Consider the following 24,380-nt stretch of genomic DNA (forward strand, 5'->3'; position numbering starts at 1 on the left):
GTAATTCTTCGAAAATGAACAAAATCCAACGAAAGTTGTTGGTGGAAGAAGCACTTCGAAGCAAATGGTCGCCTGTTTCAGCGGCAAAACTGGTTATGTGACGACTGTTCCGTTTGAGCAATAGGAGATTAATTCTTAGTGGTACAGCACAATTTGATTGCCTGAAGTTTGGATTAGAGAATAAGAGAAGACGAATCATTGTTCATCATGACAATGTGAGCTCTGACAGATCGGCTTAAACCAATGCCTTTTGGATCGGCCAAAACGTCGAATTGATTTACCGTACAGCCCTGACTTGGCACCCAATGACTTCTTTTTATACCCTCAATGCTAATTGTACCCATGAACATTCCACTAAGGAACAGGGGCAAACTTCTCACATATCAATGAGTGCAGCCCGATGCAAGTTTAAGCTCAATGATAAGGGGTCTCCTTTTTATAGCCGAGTTCGAACGGCGTGCCGCAGGGCAACACCTCTTTGGAGAGAAGTTTTACATGGCATAGTACCTCACAAATATTGCAGCATTGGGAGGGGAAAACCACCGCTGAAAATTTTTTCTGATGGTCCCGCCAGGATTTGAACCAAGGCGTTCAGCGTCATAAGCGGACATGCTAACCTCTGCGCTACGGTGGTACATTAAGATAAAAATGGATGGTCATCGATTGCAATGCATACAAAAGTGCATAAATCATGTTGGAGAATACCTCGAAAATCATTAAAACCGTTTTTGATAATAAAAATTGGTATTTTTAGTATTACGCCAGAAATTTATATAGCAACCCTCGCACTGGTATATTATGATGCCCACAACCATGGGATGGGGATATATTAATCTGGTCATACCAGGTATATTAATCTGGTTATTGAAATGCGACCCCATCAAGTGTATCTATTCTTGATCGCCTTGTCATTCTAAGTCGATATAGCCATGTCCGTCCGTCTTTTTGTCTAACGAAATCACGATAGCTGTAAAACGAATAAAGATATTGGCTTGAAATTTGGCACATATACTTCATGTTGATGTGGATTAATGTGGGTTTGCTTATAGTCCATATCGGTTTAGATTTTTAATATAGTTGCCATAAAAAATGGTCCTTCAACTTCACTTTGTAGGCCCCTAGGAGACGCAATATAATTCGATTTCGCAGAAATTCAGCATCGGTTTAGAAATCGGTTTATAACCTAATATAGCACCCATGTAAACCGATCTCCCGATTTGAGGACTTCCTTTAAATGACCCGAATAGAAAATACATGGCATTGGCATCTGGCGGATTGAACAGCCTCTGGTGGACGAAGTGAAGTGCGGAACATGATTTTTTAGCCATGGGATTGACATCTGGCGGATTGGACTGTCTCTGTGTCGACGAAGTGAAGTGCGGAAAATGATTTTTTAGCCATTTTATGCTTACACGTGATTTATGTGGTGTTGACGAGTTTTGTTGGTATGACCGCAATGTTTGAGTGACCACGGCTTCAATGCAGCTTCCAAAATGTTTCCCCGATAATAAGTCGCATTTACTTTGACGCCAGGCTCGATGAAAACGATTGTAGAGCGGCCATCAGCGATCACATCTGTCCATACCACCATTGAGATGGAAAATTACTTTATGTGGCCGTTGGTAGGCTCAAAATTTCATGCGTGCGGTAGGTTAACCAAACACTACCATTTTGGGAGTTTATGTAATCTTTCTCATCAGAGAACACCATGATAGGAATTTCACCACGATCGTGCAAGCGCTGTTATTCCTTTGCTCTTTAGAGTCAAACTTGTTTTTCTTTGGTGTAAGATCGTGTGCCTTTTGGGATTTCTAAGGCTTCACCTTGAGCTCATATTTTAATATATGTTGCATCTTTTCAAGTGATATTTTCGGATCTTTTGCACTTTGATTGCAATTACGACGCACATTGGAAGAAAATAGAAAAAAAAACTGTTAACTTTTAACTGAATAATCAGATGTGAACATTTTTTCGACTTTGACAGAACAGAAGAAGGAAGATGCCTTCTAGTTCCTACCGTTGAACCATCCAGATTGCTTTAAAAAGCCCAATAACTTGCGAATGTTCACATCCGCGTAATCAGACAGGTTCTCAAAGAAATGAGAACCTAAAGTGGAACTCCTTCTGACTGCTAGTGCGAGACACACACACAGAAGGTGTTCTATAGTCTCTTCTTCTTGGATGTCCTCACAGCTTCTGCAAAAGTCGTTGCTGACAACCTTCAGTCTGTCACCATATTTTCCGATTAGACAGTGACCTTTTATGACGGACACAATGACTGAGACGTCTGTTTTAGCCAATGAGAGCAAAGCAGTAGACCTCTTCAAGTCTAGATGAGGCCAAATAGTTTTGGAATGCTCATGGTCCCCTCTTTGTGACCATCTATCATTCGTTGTCCTTCGGGCCTGGTCCTGAAAATTTAGCTTACATGTCGCTAGAGGCATACCCACTGATTCCAGTATCCCCGGAATGTTTAGGGTAGTTCCTAGTCTCGCAAGCTCGTACGCTTTACAGTTCCCTGGAATATGTCTGTGGCCCGGCACCCAGAACAGGTAAATTTTGAACTGTTCAGCCATCTCGTTGAGAAATCTGTTACAGTCGAGGGCGGTTTTTGTGTTCAGAAATAGGTTCTCCAGAGATTTGATAGCTGCCTGGCTGTCTGAGAAGATATTTATGCATAACGTTGTATAGCTTATATCTTAGCCATTCCACCACTTCCTTAATTGCAAGGATCTCTTCTTGATACACACTGCAGTGGTCGGGTAACCCCTTCGATATGACCAGTTCTAGATCTTTAGAGTACACCCCAAAGCCCACATGGTCGTTTAGTTTGGAACCATCCGTATAGAAGTCTAGGTAACTTCTGTTACCAGGGATATTGTAGTTCCAATCGGTTCTATCAGTAGAAGTGGTACAGTACTTTTTATCAGAAAGCGGCTTAGGTAGGGTGTTATCCACACTGCCTGGAACATCGGATATTGCATCAAGGGTAACACAGTGTCCGCTACATGACCAATGGGAAAGCTCCCTTAACCTCACGGCAGTGGTTGATGCGATTTGGGTAGCCACAATATCCAGAGGCATAAGATGTAGCATTACATTTAGTGCATCAGACGGTGTCGTCCTCAGTGCGGCTGTGATGTACAAACAAGACATCCTTTGGATCCGGTTAGGTATTGAGCAGTAGGTGGACTTTTGAAGCGCAGTCCACGAGACCACAACATCATATAGCATTACAGGTCTGACAACTGCAGATGTGAACACTTTTGCCAATGGCTCTCTTGCAGATGTATGGGACAACAGTGGTCTTTCTTGCCTTGAAGTTCAATTTCCTGTCCAGCAAAACACTCGAATATCGCCGAAACAAGGCGATTTATTGCAGATCTCAAGCGGACTTTTGAGCGCTATGCAGCAAAGAACAATTTTAGAAATCGGACCATATATGAAGATTTGGCAGCCCGAACAATGTTTCAAAATGCCGAGGGGACCTAATGCACACGCTAACACCTCAGCTCTAACAATTCCAAATATCAAAGAGATATATTCACCCCTTTCTCACACGGCATATTTTTTTACAAGTTTCTCAATTTTTTCCCATTATGCGACATGGATTTTGTTGAATGCGAGCCTTTGCTCGGCACACCATTTCAGGTGTTGTTGCCGTTTTTACCGTTGCCACCACCATGGCACTTGGCAACGCTACCAGTGTCATCTTAAAGATTTATGATGCGATATATGAACATTTTGTTTACTGTGAGATGTTTGAGTTCGCCAACAATAGCCGGTTGTGATTTTCCAATACAATACACAATACCAGACATAAATCGACTTAGTGTCGTGTTATGGAAATCGATTGGAGATTTTGCTTGTAGTCGAGATTACTTTTTTGGATTTAGAACGCACAACAAACCGATTTCTGGCTTAGGCGTATGCCCATAGTGGCGTGGGGCGCAGTAATATCCAACCCCCTTTTCTTTGCTTTGGGGCTGTCAATAAAACAATTATCATATAGCATTTCCAGTTTGACAAATTTCTGCCCCACTGTAACCTTGGTAACATTTCGTGTCAGCTATCCTGGGTAATCGATCTCTCGACTATATGCACAAGGCTCATGCCTTTAGCGGGCGCAGTTCATTCTCAATCTGGCTGATATTTGACAGTTATTTCGTCCTTTTACCTTCAAAAATCGAACATCTTATATGCGGCTACTCACCTGTGCCACCAAATGACAACATGGAGTGTTTAATTTTAACATCTTTTTTTTATTTTTGATCTTTTGCAAACTACACAAACACTTATACAAGAGTTCACCGTAATGCTGATGACAAAAACAAAAAAAAAAAAAAAATAATACAAAAAGATTGGTTGTTGTTTTATTGAAATTATATATATATATGTGTATGTATATATTTTAATCAATCAATTAATTAATTAATGGCTTACATTGTAAGTACATAATTACTATTAGAGACAGAGAAACAATGGCAGACATCAGATGATTGTAATGATCATTGTGATATTGAGGTTATTGGGAGCACAAATGGAAGGGGAGTGGAAGTGGAAAACATGGTTGCCTAGTCAAAGTAAATAGTTTTGTGTTTGTTCATTTTGTTGTTGTTATTGTTGCTGTTCTTTTAGTTTTATCACTTAGAATATTTAGGGGGAGAGAGAGAGAGGAAGAAAGATAATATCTTAAGTACAAGTTTTTGTGGGTTTTTGTTTTTTTTCTATAGATTGATAACCACTTTCTTTGGTGGGTCTTAAGCGACATCCATACGGTACAGTACAATATACAGTACGCTACAAAATGATACAGTACAATACAAATTTCCAGCTGAGTACCATGCACAACAAGGATTGTCGTTTGTACAGCACACAAGTTAAGATAGGATAAATTAACAACAACATTCATAATCCTACTCATGCTTCATCTTCTTCTTCTTCTTCGATTGGTTACTCGGTTAATTCACAACAATTATTGTGGTTTTTTAGATTTTTAGCTGACATAATAATGCTAAGGTTTCATTTCATTTGTATATATAGATGTTTTTCTCTGTTTTTGTTTTTGGGTTTCTCTTTTCCTTTCCTTTCATTTCCTTTACTTTATCTCTATAGAAATGTATATATAAAAAAAAAAGAAATGCAATAATTATAATAACAATCATGATGATGGTTGATACTAAAAGTTGAGATTTCCAATTTATCTAGAATTGATTCGAATTAAAATTAATTGAAATTTTGCAATTGCAATACACATCTATGTATGTATTAGGCATGTGTGTGAGTGTGTCATATATTTATATACTTATAATTGGATTAATTGACAAATACAACATCATCGTTCTTCCTTCATTGACAATAACTTTGAGTTTTCTTTTTTTGTTTTGTTTTGGGGAACAGTTAGTAAATAATTGACTACGTGCTAAATGTTGTATGCTCAACTTTATCTTCCTCACCATCCTCAACATACTCTCTTTGCTGCTGCTGTTCTTCGTCTGCATGCATGTATGCAAGTGTGGGTGTATGAGCATGCATGCTAATGTATGTATATATTGGTTATATACATGTAAATATGTTTCTTGTGTTCGTTTTTTGTTTTTTTTTTTTTTTTTGTTTTTAATACAATTGAAATTATCATTTTGTTTTATACAACATTTCATATCTAAGAGTAGGTAATGCGTTTGTTTGTGATTATTTATGGATTTTCTTTTTTCTTCTGTATTTGGTTTTTTACTAAAATTAATTAATTACGTTGTAATGGATTCGGTATGGTGTGCGATGGCGGTGGGGCGCATTAAAAAAAATATAAAAAAATAACTTAAAGGTCCTGCCTGTTGAGGTTCAATAACAAAAGGGGGCTTCTAGTTTAGTAACAAATACAAATACAATACAATTGATGTATGATCGATCAACAAAGTCACACATACGCGTTTGTACGTATGTATGTGTATAAAGTGATATGCAAATGTTTGATGATGATGACGACAAAACGGGGGCTAAGGGGTGCGTGGATTAACGCCTCTTGATAGCGTGATTTTATGAAATTCTGGACCAGCCAAAATCCGAGCAAGTCATTCACATCATACTGGAAATTATTTTTTCTGTACTGTGCTCTCAATGCTGTAGGTAGTTCTAACACCTGTAAAAGGGAACAGAGAAAATCAAATAAAAATTTAAGTTTAGAATATTTATGCAGTATGTATGTGAATGTAAATATATATATATTGGGTTGCCCAAAAAGTAATTGCGGATTTTTCATATAGTCGGGGTTGATAAATTTTTTCACAGCTTGTGACTCTGTAATTGCATTCTTTCTTCTGTCAGTTATCAGCTGTTACTTTTAGCTTGCTTTAGAAAAAATTTTAAAAAAAGTATATTTGATTAAAGTTCATTCTAAGTTTTATTAAAAATGCATATACTTTCTTTTAAAAAATCCGAAATTACTTTTTGGGCAACCCAATATAACTAGTCGAACCGGGCCCGCTCCGCTGCGCCTTCTTTAACGCTGGCTATTTGGACCCAAATGTTAATACCATATTCGTTTTCGTACCCATCGGACCATTTTTGGATATGGGTGGCGTTTTTGGGGTTAGGGGGAGGGTCCGTCTCCAACCGATATCTGAAAATTATATAGCCTATGTTTCCTTCCAGACAAACGAACACAATCTATGAAAATTTTAAGAAAATCGGTTCAGTCAAGTATCATATAGTCATAATGGGTTTAGTGGCGTTTTTCAGGGTTGGCGTGACCCCCTATACTTCGATTCGATTTTGTATGCCAGATTCGAAATCTACTCCCGAACACCTTTCATTTGAGCCCCATATTGAAATGAACGTCCAATATGTCTGTTTGGGGGAGTTTTTGGGTTGGGGCGGCCCGATGGGTACTTTGACTGAAATTCGAATGCCATATTCGTATTCTACTCTCCAATACCTTGCATCTGATACTTATATTGTCCCGAGCGGTCCACTTTTGATTTTGGGATGTGTTTTTGATATAAGGGGGAGGGTCCGTCACCCTTCCGATACCCAAAAAATTATATAGCCTATGTTTCCTTCCAGACCAACCTATACAATAAGCGAAAATTTCGAGAAAATCGGTTTTGCCGTTTCAGTCTATACGAAACAAACAAACCGAGTCCCATATATCCGGCTATCTGGCTAATGTGCCCATTGTGGGCGTTTTTGTGGGATTGGGGTGACCCCCTATACTTCGACATGAATTTGTATGCCAGATTCGTTGTCTACTCCCGCATACTTTCCTTATCGGTCCACTTTAGATTTTGGGTGGTGTTTTTGGTAACGGTGGAGGGTCCGTCCCCTTCCGATAACAAACAAATTGGATTCTTATACTTCCTATCTTATTATATTCAGCACCCTCGAGGTGTCCGTTTGTAACACCTCGAAAAATTCGTCAAAGACCTCATAAAGTACATACATGACCGGCTTGTAAAAATAGCAAATTCCTTAGTGGAATGTTCATGGCCAAACTTCTTACATATCAATGAGTGCAGTACGATTCAAGTTCAAGCTCAGTCATAAGGGGCCTCCTTTTTATAGCCAAGTCCGAACGGCGTGCCACAGTGCGACACCTCTTTGGAGAGAAGTTTTACATGGCATAGTCCTTCACAAATGTTGCCAGCAATAGGAGGGGAAAACCACCACTGAAATTTGTTTCTGATGGTCTCGCCAGGATTCGAACCAAGGCGTTCAGCGTCATAAGCGGATATGCTAACCTCTGCGCTACGTTGGCCTCCATGACCACATTATCGGCCTGTAACAGGCATAAATAATAGCAAAACTAACCCACTGAGCACATGTGGCCTGCGAAACAGATCTACATAGCCAGCAATGTTATTGTTGTTGGTATATTTCAAAGGAAAAAAAAATGAAAATAAAAGAGAAAGCAAAACGGTTTGCAATGACAGCAACAAAGACGTCATCCTCATCAGTGGATGAAAAGCCAAATATAACCGCAGCAGTCATCTGGATAGAAGCAAAGTGACGGTAGTGAACAAGAGAGTTTAGCAACCTTTCGCAACGGAAAGTTTACCTATGGCTCCTATGTCTATGTCCAAGGATCTGTTGATTTAGGCAATTTCTTTTTAGTAACTTTTCAATAATTAAATCTTTCCGCTTAACATAATTCTCATGGTCACTAAGCTCGATGCCACTTTGGAGAAAAAAACAACTAAAGTACATACATATATTCTAGAACGTCATGACATTTTAAGTCGATCTAACCATGTCCGTTTCGTATCTTTGGCGTATATCATATACGTCGGAGTTTCCGTCAGACCATCTCTGCTTTTAACCCATCTGAACATCTCTGCCGATGCCTATCAAAGTTGGTTCAGATTGAGATACAGCGTCCATGTAAATATCGCCCAATTCACACCGCCCGACTCTTGCCTTACTTTACTTGTTGACTTTTTACATCCTGCACCATCACTGTCGTACAGTGTACTATAACTTAGTGCAAGAAATCGGTTCACATGTGGATATAGCTTTTATATATACATACGTTCATCGGATTTGGACTAACATTGCAATAATGTCATTATTTGTGTACCGATTCTCACGAAATTTTACACGAGGGATTCCCTAATGAGTGAATTTCATCGAAATCGGTTCAGATGTAAATATAGCTCCCATATATATGTGTTACTCGATTTTATCTTTAGGAGCCTTTGCAAGCGCACTTATCATCCGATTTTCTCAAAACATTGAATCTGTTCTTCTACTGGTGAAATTCATCGAAATCGGTTCGGATATACATATAGGTCCCATATATATGTATTACCCGATTTTGTCTTCTAGATCCTTTGCAAGCTTAATTATCATTCGATTTTCTCAAAACTCTGCATTACACTTTCTATTACGACTACCACAAAACGTGAGGATTTTCGTCGAAATCGATTTAGATATTGCTCCCATATACATATATTTTCGTCTGATTTTGACTAATACTGCAATAATTTAATAATTTTTTAACCGATCCTCACAAAATTTGGTACGAGAGTTTTTCTTATAACTCTTTTGATCACTGGTGAATTTCATAGAAATCGATTCAAATTTAGATACAGCTGCAATATATATGCATCTCCCGATTTTCACTTTTGGGGCCTTTGCTAACGCATCTATCAAACTTCTCAAAGTTTTCCTCTACGACTCCTACAATATGTTCAGATTTTGGTCGAAATTCTATACATAAAATTTGAGTAAATTTCAATTTCGATCACTCAACTTGTATGCCTTTTGTGGTGTAGGGTATCAAAAGGCAGGCTTATCCCGACTTAAGCTGGTCCTTACTTGTTAAACTTAAAATCAATTTTATTTCAACAAAATACAAAATACTTTTTGAGTTTTTTTTTTTCACTTTCGGTCATAATCTAGAATTGCTACTTACTTTTCTTCCTTTGTTTCCTTTGAAGATTGTGTGTGTTGTTTCATGGTTTCCGGCAAGAAGAGCACAACAAATCCTCCAAATAGACACCATGCGGTTAGGAGTGACATCAGAAGATGATCTTCGATTTTGTTCTACGTTATGTTTAATTGATTATATTTAAGTAGTTTTCATTTAGCAACTTTTAGATATCCCTTACCAATAATGACAAATATGGAGTTAATATCAAGGCCAGGCCAGCGGCAACATTACAGGCTCCCACGCCAACGTTGCGTATGGCCGTTGGATACAATTCGGCGGTGTAGACGGGCATTATGGTGTTGCCAGCACTAATGGTGAATTTTCCTGTAATTACCCAAACATGTGCGTGAGGGCATGGCTTATTTTTTCTATGCAAAGACTACCCACCAATCATAATGAAGGTTATTTTCAACCACAGAATGTCCTCCTTGCCCTCAGTAATGGCTGCACAACAGCAGGCTATGCCAGCACATACTAGGGTGGCACTGAAGAGCCATTTCTTACCCACCTTTGAGATAATGTACATGGCAATTGCAATGGCAGGTATTTCGACCAGACCGGCTAAAGCCTATAAAAAAAGAACAAACACGAGCCAAACGGCCATTAAAACACACATATAGAAAAAAACATTTAAGAGGTGATGTTAAAGCATCGCTATTTGTTTATATTGAAATAAACTAAAATAAAAAAAAAAAAAACTGAAAAAAGGCAACAAATAGAACAGCGGTAATAGAGGAATAAAAACATCTGCACGTCAACATCCATCATATTTTCCGAAGCAGCAGCAATACATTCTAATAGCACAAAACATTTCAATCGTCTTATATATATGGCTAAAACGCCATCAGCACCAGCACCAGCATCAGCCAAAGACATCATCAACTTATCCATATTCACTCGTTTAAATGCACAGTGTTTTGTATGCTCAACAATTTCATAGAGAAAAAAATTGTGAAAATTTTCTAAATTTGATACGAAAAAAAGTTATTTTTAACAACATTTTCTTAAAAAATTATACAAAAGCAACTTTTTTTCAATGCTTAAAAGTATGGCAAATATTTGGTAATCACTATTGCAATTCAAATGAAATTTGCAAGAATTAACGGCATTTTTGTTTTGGATCCAACATGCGGAATTTTTTTTATACCCACCACCAGAGGATAGGGGGTATACTAATCTAGCCATACCGTTGGTAACACCTCGAAACACTGATCTGCGATCCCCGAGAGTACATATATTCTTGATCCTCTTGACATTCTAATTCGATTTATCCATTTCCGTTCGTCCGTCCATCTGTCCCTCCGTCTGTGAAAATCACGATAACGGTCGAACGCGTAAAGCTAGCTGCACGAAATTTTGCACAGACTTCTTATTAATGTAGGTCGATGGGGATTGCAAATGGGCCATATCGGTTCAGATTTGGATATAGCTCCCATATAAAGTGGTCCTTCGACTCAAACTGAAAGGTATTAGGGAGTAGATTACGAATATGACATTAAAATTTGCCTTCAAGTCTTGGTGGCACTTTTCCTCCTAAAGATAAGCCAAATGGGTTATTTGAGCCATTATGACAATATGGGAATTTTATATCAAATTTTGAAGCCAAGTGTTTTGGGGTTCGCCCTAAAGCACCCCCTAACCTGAACGTCATTTTCGTTGGGAATAAAGAACGAATTTGATATCTATTTTCAGTGCAAAGTGCCGGTGGCCGCCCCAGCCCCAGCTCCAAAACACCCTCCAAACGGTTCATATTTACAGGCCATGGCAATATGGGGCCAAAATTAAAGGGATTTGGAAGTGCAGCACGAATTTGATACCCATATTTGAGTCGAAATGTCTGAGGTGCCATCCCACCCCAAATGAGAACATTACCCTAAGGAAGAACATAACCCCCAGGAACCGAGAAGGGGCAAATTCTCACACATCAATGAGTGCTTTCCGATTCAAGTTTAAACTCAATGATAAGTGAACTTTTTTAGCCGAGTCCGAACGGCGTCCCACAGTGCGACACCTCTTTGGGGAAAATTTTTTAAATGTCCATGCAACATTAAGATGAGATAAACACCGCTTTGTCCGATGTTCTCGCCACGATTCGAACGCGTTTATCGTCATAGGATACAATGGCATGAATTCAATATCCGCATATTAGATAGTTATAGAAGGCGCAGCGGAGCGGGCCCGGTTCGGCTAGTAATAAAAATTCTAAAAAGCAAAAAAAAATCTTTCCAGTTGCTTTTACATTGTATATGTTTCGGAACACTGTGCCTCATGCCCAATGAAACATAATTTTTTGACAAAGTTTGGGCACGTTGCCAAAAATTCTTTGGGGTTTGTTGTTATCAAAACAAAGGCACTTTTGCGAGTGTCTGTCTGGCAATGCGTGTGTGCCTTCGACTGATGGATGATGAGCCTTTTGTGCCAGTTACTTCCATATGCCATGTGCCACATGTTGAATGCTTTGGTTGCCATAATGGCCAGGCTGTGGTCTTTCTAATCGGAATGGTAGGGGTTAGAGATGGCTATGCAAATATTTAAAGCATTTTTCGAATCAAGTCAAGTCAAGTGAAATCAACAAGTGGCCTTTTTGATGGCAGGTGATGATATTCAATGGATGCTTGATGGTTAATGGCTGACAGCAGGCTAATGGCTGTTAGATGATAGCTTGCTTGCCTGTCTGCTTAGTACAATAAAACTTACCGAATTTAAATAGACGTTGCCGCCGAACGTATTCATATTCAATATGAAGCCATAGTAGGCCAAATTCATGGTGAACCAAATGCAAAGAAAGCAAATTGTGATGCGTCTCAAGTAGCGCGATTTGAAGAGGTAAAAAAAGTCCTGGGAATTCTCCTCTTGGGGTGGCGGTTTCAACAGTGTCTCATAGTCACTGGGCAATTGACGTTTGTTGAATTCGGCAGCAGCTTCGACAATGCGTTTCACTTCCTCAATGCGGCCCTTGACCAAAAGCCAACGCGGAGATTCGGGCACCACGAACCTGATGGTTAAGGGAAATTTTATCAACCAGTTCCACGAAGCAGTGCCTCCTCAATTTTACTTACCACAGAAAGCATAAAAAGATTCCCGGTATTCCTATGCACAACTGCAGACGCTGATAGTCTTGCGTCAGATAGGCAATGCCAGAGATGGCCATGTAAGATATGGGCAGTGGGAATAAGTTGTACATGCCTGCTATTGTGCGCCATTTGCCATCGACATATTCAATGGCCAAAATCAGGCCGGAGTAGGTTACTGACACGGATACCAAACCCAAAAGTGCTCTCAGTGTTATGTAAAATTCAAATGAGTGTGGAAAATACAGTGCTAGACCTGTAGTGGAGAAAACGAGAAAAATGAAGAAAATATTTGAAGAAGAGTATGAGAAGATCGTTTCAAGACAAATCGTTTGCCGGTAATAGTTGGACATATACAAATTTACATTTACAAATGTTTTGCCTTATTTGCCAAAATGATTGATTTGATGTTTTGGTGGACAACTTATAAAATTTAAAATTGTTGTTTTAAAACCTACAACATCCATAAAAATGTTTTATATTACAAAACAAATTAGCAAGTCTTCTTAAAGAGCCCTATTCAAATTAAGATGTGTGCTTTGCAACCTACTCTAGCGGGGTTGGTATTTAAAACACCATGATCCATTTGACGAATTTCTGCTGATAAAGATTCTGGCGAATCAGAAATCGCTATACAGAAAGCCAGTCAAATGCTTTTAGCAACATCACACATTTTGCCTTACTTTTGAAAGTTTTTTGCAGTGCTATTCTTTGAATAGAAAGAAAGCATTGAACGACCTGACAATCTAATTTAAAAAAAATGTTGTATTCCAAATAGCTATTTTTTATTTTGACCGGTTTGGTCTTTCTAGTTGTAAAAGTTGTACGTCAATAAATGATATTCGATAAAACAGAACTTCTGAAATTGTTATAATTGCATGGGAAATGCGAAAAAAAAAATATTCCAGGGGAGCCATCTTGTGGCGCCTAGCGGTTGATATGGGACCTATATCAGTATACAAACGATACAAATCATACTTCGCACAGATGTTGGATATCAGATCAGAAGTCTTTGCTCCTTCTAGGGCTCAAGAAGTCAAATCCACGATCTGTTTATATAGGGGCTATACTAGTTTATAGACCTATTCGGATCATACTTAGCATGAATATTGAAAGTCAGAACAGAAGTCTTTGTGGTGGACTCTCAACCAGGACCAAGACCAGGGTTCATCTTCATGTTCCAAAATACACTCGTTAACCAGATCCTCCACTTGGGGCGGGTGATCTGGTGGAGTCCTAACGGATGCACTGCTGGTGGGCGCTTCCTTCGTACCTGTTCCGACTTTTTCTCCCTCCGTAGGATACCTTCGGCAGTCTCTATTGAGAGAGGGCTGTCTTAGTCTTCCCAGAGTACTTGAAGACGGGGAGCTTCTTTTCTTTTTCAGAGGTTTCGCAGTATTCTGCTTCCCTAGAAGTGGTTGGAATTTCAATTCTATCAGTACCAGCATCCCGCACTTTCGCCCGATTGCTTACTCGATCTTCTAACAAAGCGTACTAATGTCGTCTATTTTATTGACACTGTCGTTATGAGTGTGATTGGGAAACACCACCTTTACTTTAAGAATGGGTACGAACTTAGCATTCCTATGGGTTATCCGTCTCTTCTTCATTTGTTAGTCCGATGAAAGATTATTCATTTAAAGCATTACTCTTGACTACAGGTGCCAAGGTACCCGCACATGTAGAAGGGGAGGACAACATGCTATGGTCTGATGCCACCATCGCTGCTGTTGGATCTTTGGAGTCCATTGTGAGTCTACTCCTGAAAAGTTTTAAAATTTTTTCTGATCCACTCAACCGTTACTTAGAATAACGGTTACTTAAAATAAAATAAAATAATATAAAACAAAGTAAAATAAAATAAAATATAATAAAATAAAGTAAAATAAAAAAATAAAGAAAATAAAATATTAAGTAGTTATTTTCGTCCTATATATCATCCTTTAATTCAAGGACATCAACGAATATACAACGAATAAAGGAATTTCGTGCTTTTTTCTGTATTAAAACTCTATTCCTTAAAAAAGAAAAATGGCCTGACCTTATTTTAAGCTTAAGATCAGAGTTTTAAAATGCCACCCCATAATTCACCAGCCCTAGACTAACTCGTTGTATAGAATTTGCCTTCGTTGCAATACGAATGGCCCAGACTTCTGTTCTGCAGAAGTAGGTTAAACTTTTTACCAATCTCCCCCCTCCGCTGTGGGAGAGCGGGTTAGCTTACCCAATTGAAAGTTTTTCAATGGCTTAGTTTGTCTATTTGTCTGCTCTGTGTTTTTTTTTTTTTGCTCTGGAAGCTCTCTATTTATAGCTCAGTTAGTAGTGCTTGTTCGATAAGCAAAAACACAAAAAAAGAAGGAAAGAAAGAAATAATAATAACTTTGAGTGAACATTTGTTTTTAATTTTTCAATTAAAATAGTTTGAGTGCAATCATTATTTTGTGAATATTTGCCATTGGTGGCTGGTTGTGGAGCGCCAAGCAGCGAGCACAGAGTAGTCATAGCAACGACACCAGGCAAGGACGACTTCACAGTTGCACAGATATTGCACTACACTTGGGGGGATTGGCATGGCTTTATGTGTGATGTCTGTTGTACTTGGAATTGACAACTATGAATGCTCTGTGCTGGCAGCCATGCATGATTGCATCCTCTGGCAAGGGCTTTCTCAATTAAGGCTTTGCCTCTTCAAATGAATCAGAGTGTGGCTGATAAGTGACATTAAAACAATTAAAAGGACTTGACAATTGTCTATGTCTCTGCCAGCAGCCCGAGCCAGCCCCGCCGCCGCCTGCATCTTTGCCGGTGCAGGTGTGAATGCAAATGTGAATGCTCCACTTGCTGGCTGATGTCAAATGAATGCTCTTTTATGTGGTCGTTTTGTCATTGGCCCAGGCTAAAGGTGAACCAACCACACATCAGTCTGTCTGTCTCTCCGTCTGCCCGACTCACTGCCCGTCAAGTTCAAAGTCACACATACACGGAAGTGTATGCTGTTTGAAAAATGTTGCAATATCCTTGCGTTGTCCTCTGAGTTTTGTGTGAATGAGTTTTCACACCTATACACACACACACACACACTTTTGATGTACACATGCCACGTATACTTACACATGTTTCTAGTGGTTGAACACTTGTAATTGAAATTGTAAAAGGATTTGCGGCAATGATGCCTGCATGCCAGAATGCCTAGCAAGGAAGATAATGAATGGGGGGCATACATACCGAATATTGTCTGCAGTACAGCCGATATGAAGAGCATGGTTTTGCGGCCGAATTTGTCAGAGAGGTAGCCGGATATGATTCCTCCAGTCGCCACACCCAGCAGGAAAAACATTTCGGCCACATTCTTCAGATACTCCTTGTCGCACACCAGATCCCACTGTGAAGTCCAGCTGTTCCCCACATTATCATCGGTGGCATACTCCCAGGCGGAGCAGGCTTGGCGCGTATCGTTGTTGCCAATGACGGCTTTGAATACGGATCCTTGCTGCAACAATGAAAAGATAAGTCAAGAAGAATGAAACGTTTTGCTTTTGTTGCAAAGTGGAAAATGCGATTTTCCACTTGAATCGTTGGCTGGTTTTAGAGCAAAAGAGAGGGAGGGCGATGCAATGTACCTGTTGCAATTGTTCCATTGTTTCGTTGCTAATACCCTCCCAGTCAACGAGATTTTGAAAGCAATTGTCATTGGAATTGCTAAGATTGCGCCACACATCAACCGTTAAATGCTGCAGATGGGAGGGACGCCTACACCAGAAATCTTTGTTGGCTGCCTTAGGAAAAGAGTCACAGTTAGGGATACTTAGAGTGGCGCCCACATGGTAGAGAAGTTTCGAGGCTCAACTTACTTGATAGATGGATGAGGATATGTGAAATGTATTTGGTACTTGGAACAGCGACAACAGTATGGTCATCAGGAATTGCCATTTGCCAAAGTGGCCCACCAAATCACCAATAACGTCAGTCTCTTCCTCGTCATGGTCAGCTGGGCCAGGTAAACTTTCATTAGCACCAATACCACCACCACCACCGCCACCTCCACCACCTCCACTGTCGGGGCCGGAGGCACGTATATATGTGTCAACCGCCTTGCCGCCATTCGAATCTCTGGACCCGCTATTTCTGTGTTGAGTTATGGCAGTGCTTTCGCTTGAGCCTCGATGCTCGTCATGTGATTCTTTGTTGGTCAAAGCCGAGTCATGATAGGATGAGGGCGATGAGATGCGCTGATCATTTGTTGTCGTCTTGGAGCTGGGTGCTCTTGTGGCATTTGTGCTATCATCATCATGTTCTAACGAGGACGGCTGGCTGGTTGGCATTTTCCAGCGGTGTGCTGTAAAATCAAAAAGAAAAACAAAACCTTATTAAATAGAGGCGATGCCTAGGATTAAGAAGCCGCCGCCACCACCACCACCACCACTAGCCCAAGCGGAAACTTTCAAATTAATCAAATAATTCCATTTCCGCCCAAGCGTCAAGAACAAGACATCGAGTATTATGACCAAGTAGTGGCAAGAGGAGGTTTTGCCTGTTTGAGAACAATTCAAGCACTACACATTTCATCGGCAAATATCCACCTGACGACACTCTCACCAACCAAGAAATCAGTTTCTACATCACATCACCCATGGTCAACGGTCCTTCCGGTTGCCTTGCGGACAAAAGTAATGCCAAACACCATTGCCCAAGGATTACTTACATCCCATACTGATATACTTAAATAAAAAAAAAAAAACACACACACACACACACACAAAAAACAAGCTGTAACTCAAGATGTCCAGTGTTAACTATGCATGTGCTTGTGTTTGTGTCTTTCAGTGTTGGCTTGGTTGGTTTCCTTTGCGAAGCGACGTGACGTTAAGTACAGACGTTATTCCCCCTTTTGTGCTGGCTGGTTCTTTCATTTTCCGCTTGATTTTCTTTGTATCCCATTTTGATTTGTTCTGTTTGGGGCTCCCAACACTCTTCCATTGTAACAAAGTCAATCACATTAAATGAGATTAAATACGCCCTGCTGACTGACTGCCTGCCTGCCTGCCTGCATGCCACGATACGAGGGCATGGTGTGGTCTATTACAATTCAATGAATGTCTTTTATTGCCTTTCCAAGGACGAACAAACGACGAACGACAAACAATATCCCATCCATACGAGACCTTTGCAGAGAAAAAATTGCTTGATCAAAGATCCTTTAGAGATTAGTTTTTTTTTTCAATTATATGCTTTGAGTAGCAAAAATGATGAAAGTCAATGGACTAGGTTTAAGTATTTTTTATCACCACATTTAAATGTGATTTCAAGAGCAGCTTTCAATGGTTATAAAATCTTGAAATATTCACTTAGAAATCAAAGTGTTGTTTTTTTTCGGTAAAACATACACCTGTTGACATTTTTTGTGTGTTTTTCTGTAGTCTTCCGGGAGATGTTTATGCATTTAGGTTAGGTTGAAAAGAGAGTGCGAATATTAATCCACCCCATGCCACTATGGAAGTACACCTAAGCCAGTAATCGGCTTGTTGTGCGCTCTAAATAGTACAAAGTAACCTCGAAAAAGAAAATTTAAGTCAGTTTATGCATTAGTTTCCCTTTATTGGTTATCAAGAATCTGTTGTATATGCAATTATGACGTCTCTTTTATGGTACATTTGGCGTACAGACTACCCAACTAATTGATCCCACCAATTGTACCGGTATTTTTGACGAGCAGCCTATCTACTTATTGTGTCCTATCCAGCTATTTTGTATAAAATACAATCTTATGTCCTCTAATACATAGAGGCACATGCGATCTCAGACGATCTTGACCTTTTTCCCCCATAAAGGAGTGGTGGAATTTTATATTCCCAGCCTTAAAAACTTTCTATTAAAATCAAACTTCGAGGAAACATTTTAAGTAAAATTATTTTAAAAAAATGTATAGCAATTTGAATTTAAGAAAATGTTAAAGTTGATGGTTTTAAGTCCAACCGGCAAAAATTTTCATTTTAAATAGTTAAATTAAGCACCAAATTAAGGCATTTAAATTTTCTTTAACAATTCAATTTGACACAAACTTTCCAAATATTTAAATATCTGATAAAATTTTGAGTGAATGAAAAATTTTTGATACATTTTTTTTTTTAAATTTTGTGTCAAAAATTAAAATAGTTTAAAATTTTAATGTCGAAAATGTGTTTTCTTTATATTTTAACATAAAAAAAATAAGTTTTTTATCCTTTTTTCATTATTATGCACAGCCGTAATCCTCCATTAGTTGTAAAAATATCTGTTGATCTCTATGCTGAAATTTTACAAATTGTCTAATTTTGTGGCATACTTTTAGGACCTCGTACCTCAGCTTTGAAACCGTTGCCGACGTCTGCCTGCGTGCGAAGCTGTAGTAGTAGCTCTTGTACTTAGTAAATGCGTGCGTGTATTTGTATGTGTTTCTTAATCAATTTGTTGCCTATTTGTAGTAGTCCTTATCGTAGTTGGTAGTCGCTACATAAAACCAAAATCAACATGACGCACACGTGAGCATGTCTGAAATGGAACTTTCGGCATGTGTGTTAGTTTGTATTTGCAGTCAGTGATCATTGACAATGATGGTGGTATGTATTTCACATAAATGGAATTTTATACTTTCACATCTTGGCCATTTACTTGCGTGTCCTGAATTAAGTTTCTGTTGAGTTTGGCAAAAAATTCGGCTAATCCTTTTTTTTGGAGAAGATATACCAAAAGGTTTTTAGAAAATCCAGATAATGAACATTTAAAGGGGTTTGGGTAGACATGAAAGAGCCCAAGTACTTAAACAACTTGAAATAAAATTTAGGTTACGCTACTTAAAGTAAATGCTCTGCAGGTAGGGCCATCTGCGAGTATTTGTTAATAAAATGGCAAAGGAAATGGATATAGCCGATATTTTATGGAAGCTACTTTGTAAATAGAAGTTTTATGATACTACGGCAAAGGATAATCATTTTGTGGGAAAGTAAAGAGATAGCCATATGTTGGTGTTACAGAAATAGAAAAACCCCATTTTAAGGAAATAATACTCTAACAAAAAGGATTTGGTAATGTGCAATCAAGTGTTCTTTTTGACTTGAGAACCGCAGACTTGTTGGTTTACATAGTAACGAGTAGCCCATCCCTGACTTAATTTGTTCACCACAATACTACGTCGATAACTGAGGTTGGATTGCAATCAAAAGTTGGAATAGTATAAAGTTTATATCAAATCCCCAAAGACAATATCTTCGATAACATGAACTACTTTCTACTATAGAGGTTTTAAAAGACAATCAAAAGCTGTTTCGTCCATTAAATACTACTAGCAATGTTTTAGCACTTCACAGTATTCTAGTAAAAAAATTGCAAAATTACAGATCGATTTAGGATAAGAGGTACTGGAGAAAGTATTTATTAATTTTTGAATTATGACCTTACTGTTGAAAGCTTTATTATGTTATGACTCTCTCTTGACGAAAAGCCATAGATATTAATCCAGCCTCTTCCCCTTTATGCTTGCTATAAATGTGGACCCGCATGTAGCAAATCGCAGGTGCAAGGATGTGTGCACATTGACTGAGCAATTTGATTAACTGCTGCCAATATGGTGCCACCAGCATAATTAATTATCCTTTACAAATGACAAGCAATGCCATTGGCCATAAACTCTTCGACAGGAAGTTTAACTTTGAATGCCTGCAAACAACAGATGTGATGCCATGTGCGTCACACATACACCCACACACATACATATGCGTATAACATTATACAATAGTTAGTTAATGATTGCGTTTAAATAGAACCTACCAATCTCATAAACCACCATGGCCATATGGCGACCATCAATGAAGGTCGCCGTCGATTGTGTGCAGGCAGTATGTCCATTCAACGCTAAAAACTACGTATGTAGACAAAGTGCAATAAATTCCGCCATCTACAACTAACTTGTATATAATGGGGCGTTCACACTTGCAGATAAGTTTATGGATTAATTAATAAATCAGTTAATGGTTTGTTTTTTTTTCAACCTCTATGATAAAGGTCTGGTTATGCTCTCGTAAATGTAGGAAAAATGTATTTTGTTTTGCTTAATGAAAACGCATGCAAACGATTACCGAATGTCTGTCGACCGTAAACGGGAAGTAGAATTCAGTAAAAACAAAGTAGAATTCAGTAAAATTTGAAGTTTGAAGAAATTTCAAAACCAAAAATCAATCAATTCTATTTCTCTGTGGCATTGTTAATAATTTATTGTTAATAATAAAGATTAATTGGGAAGCTCACCATGAAAAGGTGGCCAGTCTGATCTGTTGTGAAAAAAGTGAGACAGATAACAAGAAATTACAAGAAGCGCCAATACGGCGCTTTCGTATCCGCTAATCCATGTTATCACTATGTCGTGAATCTGAGGTCTATTCAGGAATTCCACACACTCCTCCACTCACTTCGACCTCACTGTACTGGAGCCCATGGTCTTGTGCTTGCGTGTCTGTGATACTCGATGTGACAAGGCGATCTATTGGCTTTTTTTAATAACCAATGGCCATAACGTTCCCGCGGCGCTCGGTGACCGGAACGAGCTTGAAGAGAATCGCTACCTTCACATACAAATGCGGCTACAACATCATCAACAACAACTGATTTCGAAAACTGTAAATCTCTTCCCAGAATTTCTTTTGCGTCTATCATTATGGCACATAGCTCTCTCTGAAATGTTGTGTGCGTCGCAGTATAGTCTCAATCCAGTCGCTGTCTCCTGAAACCCTGCTCAGTCTGCCCACCGCATCCATAGTGTCCAGAAGGGAAAGGGAAGGGCCGTATTCCATCGCCGCGTGCGGATCAGGCGGTGACTGTCGACCAATCTCCTCGTTGTTAAATGCCTGGGTGGTGACTGTCGACCCATCTTCAAGTTGTTAAATGCCTGGAGGGTGACTGTCGACCCATCTCCTCGTTGTTAAATGCCCTCTTTATATTCGAGAAGGCCACCATTGCGTACTCCTTCAGCTGGAGAGACGTCTCAAGTTCAAGCATCATTGCGAGGAGGGCCGTCTTTTCCGACCTGCCCTTTAGTTATGCCTGAAGTTCTTCGACGACAGATCTCCCCCACCTTCAAGTCTTTTTTTTATTAAAAAAAAAATAGTTTTGTTTGAAATGTCAAATGTTACGTTTTGTAATAATCATAATTGTCTCATTACATTTACGATATATTTGTTCTACATTTACAAGAGCATAACCAGGCCTTAAGGGACCTCCTCTTTTAAGCCTCTTTTAAGTCCCAACGGCGTGTTGAAGAGTGAAACCACTTGGCTGAAGGCCTCACAAATGTCCCGAACATTAAAGAGATATCCGCTGCAAAGAATGTGTCTTTGATGTTTTTGTCAAGATCCCATCCCGACATTGACAATCTAAGCACTTTCTTAAGTGACTACCAACATCTATGCCAAGTACGAATCGCATTCGCCCACGCAGTGCCATATTAAACGAAAATCTGATTTAACGTCTTGAAAATCTACAGAGGTTAATCTCCTATCATATGATTTAAGTTTTAAAATTCGTACTCTTTTTTGTAATTTTTGAGCCACCACATAAATGTTTAAACTTTTCACACGCCCCTGCCTCTCTCATAAAAGTTTGAAATCCTTTTGCAAAAATTGCTCTTCAGTTTTTCTTTTGGGTTTAACACATTTTTCATTTGGTTCACAAGAGTTTCCATTTGGCATTTGGGAATGTGACACCATGGGGACTGAGACCAACACTCAATGTGTTAAAATTCGTATCGCATTTGGCTGATGGCAATGACATTTGTGTGTGTGTGTGTGTGTGAGTATGTGTTTGTATGTTTCTGCCAACATTATCATCCATTAGTGGTGATGGAGACGGCGATGGCAATGTTGGATAGGTTTTCCGAAAGCGTGTCATGTTCTAATGTAGCTGCACTTGTTGAACGTTGTTTTTTTTTCGATGCAGTCACGAATAGACAATGAAAATTCCAACACGGTTTAGCTTTGACCAGCCGCGGTGTTACAATAACTTAATTTATTTAATTTGTGCATGAATTTTGTAGTCGTTTTTCATTTCCAAATTGTTACAAAGTAAAAAAAAAGTGAAACGAATTTGGTAGCACTTTACAATATGGTTGTCAGGCAAGGAAGTAAAGGCCATTATTTTTTAATAGACTATGAGGAATTCACAAATTGTGGCAAAAGTCTAAAGAATAAAGTTTTTAAGGCAAAACTAGTTTTGATAATGGCTTGATACCTAGTGCTATTTTGCTAATAGAAAAATGAATTATGGGTCCTCAAGATGTTAAGTAGAAAAAGAGCTTTTTAAGGGAGCTTTATCGTAATCAGACAGACGAAAGGACTTAGCTCCTTCAAGGTTAGAATCGCGTAATAATCACAAAATACTGGTATTTGTTGTGCAAAAGCTTCAATGTCAATCTTGTTGCATAGACAATTGGACCTTTACATTAAGTGAAAATGACTGCTAACCTGCAAAACCTGCCAAAGAGAAATCCTTCAACGTCTTGATCTTATGAATGCCTTGCTGATGACTTAGACGTTACATCGCTAAGCGCGTCCAATAAATAACTCGATTTCTTTGATTTATGGACTCGCAATGACTTTGGCGGCATTCATTACAACAATTACATTGTATCGCTAAGAGTTTTATTTTTCTTTGTAAACTGTTCATGTTTTCCATAGATCTGGGGTGCAATGAATTATTGTGTCGTGTTTGAGAATTGTGCTTTGAATATTAGAATGTGCTTGGAATTGAATTTGGCGTTTATTCAAATCGGCCAGAAATACGAAATGGTCGCTGGCACTGATATGCACTGCAAAACAATGGTCAGGCAAAGGCTATCAATGGCGTCAATGATGGTTACAAATTAAGCGGCGCCCATCACTTGAACGATTTTAAAATTATTTAATTTTTTCCTTTAGAGGAAATCCCGCCACTGCTAGTGTGTGTGTGTGTGTGTGTGTGTTTCTAAATAACAAATGATTTTGTAAACAAATAGCGGGGCAATGTGTTATTTAAAATGCTGACATGCCGCCTTCAATACAGCATTGCCTGGCGTGCCACTGTTTATAATAAACAACTCAATTTGGATTAATTCAAAGTCCAATAGAACTAAAATAACAAAAAACGAATACATGATAATTAATGCTTATTCCACTTCTTAGGTATTCCATTGAGGTAGCTGTTTAAAGGAAGCCCGCTCATCCGTTGTTGAAAAGTCTTTGATTAATACTTTTTCTACCAAATACACCTACGCGAAAAATTTAGAAGCCACAAACCACAAATTTTCTCGCTTAAAACTTGTCTTTTGGATCATTTAGGCGGGGAGGGCTAACATTCTCTTTGGGGCGAATCCAAACAATTTACTATTACAAGACCGTGCCATCCTATAAAGGAGAATTTTTTTCAATTAATGAAACGCATACACTCAATTTTATTCTTTGGATCCCAAGTATAGCGATCGACTCAGAATCACTTTCTGATTCGATTTATTTATGTCCTTCTGTCTGTCTGTCCGTCTGTCCATGTTAATTTGTGTACAAAGTACAGGTCACAGTTGTCATCCGATAGTCTTAAAATTTGGTACAGGCATGTGGTTCGACCTGTTGTTGGAAAAAATCGGTTCAGGTTTGGATATAGCTCCCAATATAACTCATTTGAGTCCCATACTGCCGTTGTCGGTAAATATGTCCGGTTTGGAGGGTTTTTTGGGGTGGTGCTCCACTTGGGGGGTACAGTTATTAGTGCTCCACTTTCAAATTTCTTTAATTTGAGGCCATATTGCCATAGTCGGCAAAAACTCACTATTTGCTGGCTGTTATGGGAGTGGACGGTCCTCCAGACACTTGGTCCCGATAGTTAAT

At 38.9% G+C, this 24,380-nt stretch overlaps 2 protein-coding genes across 8 annotated transcripts in view; one reads left to right on the plus strand and one right to left on the minus strand.

Moving 5' to 3' along the window:
* The window catches only part of LOC106081572 (helix-loop-helix protein 6), a 125,557-nt gene that overhangs the window by 33,744 nt on the left and 67,433 nt on the right, over positions 1-24,380 (plus strand). The gene's annotated exons all lie outside the window — the stretch shown is intronic.
* The window catches only part of LOC106081567 (organic cation transporter protein), a 58,793-nt gene continuing 38,758 nt past the window's right edge, over positions 4,346-24,380 (minus strand). For all 7 annotated transcript variants that reach the window (XM_013243599.2, XM_013243598.2, XM_013243597.2 and 4 more), the window contains 9 exons: positions 16,350-16,834; positions 16,119-16,274; positions 15,724-15,988; positions 12,487-12,754; positions 12,125-12,422; positions 9,815-9,995; positions 9,606-9,751; positions 9,410-9,540; positions 4,346-6,139 (listed from right to left, as the gene is read on the minus strand). In XM_013243599.2, the coding sequence (XP_013099053.1) occupies positions 6,133-6,139; positions 9,410-9,540; positions 9,606-9,751; positions 9,815-9,995; positions 12,125-12,422; positions 12,487-12,754; positions 15,724-15,988; positions 16,119-16,274; positions 16,350-16,834 (1,937 nt within the window). In that variant the 3' untranslated portion in view covers positions 4,346-6,132. The remainder of the gene's footprint in view (positions 6,140-9,409; positions 9,541-9,605; positions 9,752-9,814; positions 9,996-12,124; positions 12,423-12,486; positions 12,755-15,723; positions 15,989-16,118; positions 16,275-16,349; positions 16,835-24,380) is intronic.

Source organism: Stomoxys calcitrans, chromosome 2, assembly GCF_963082655.1.
Source record: "Stomoxys calcitrans chromosome 2, idStoCalc2.1, whole genome shotgun sequence".
NCBI lineage: Eukaryota > Metazoa > Arthropoda > Insecta > Diptera > Muscidae > Stomoxys > Stomoxys calcitrans.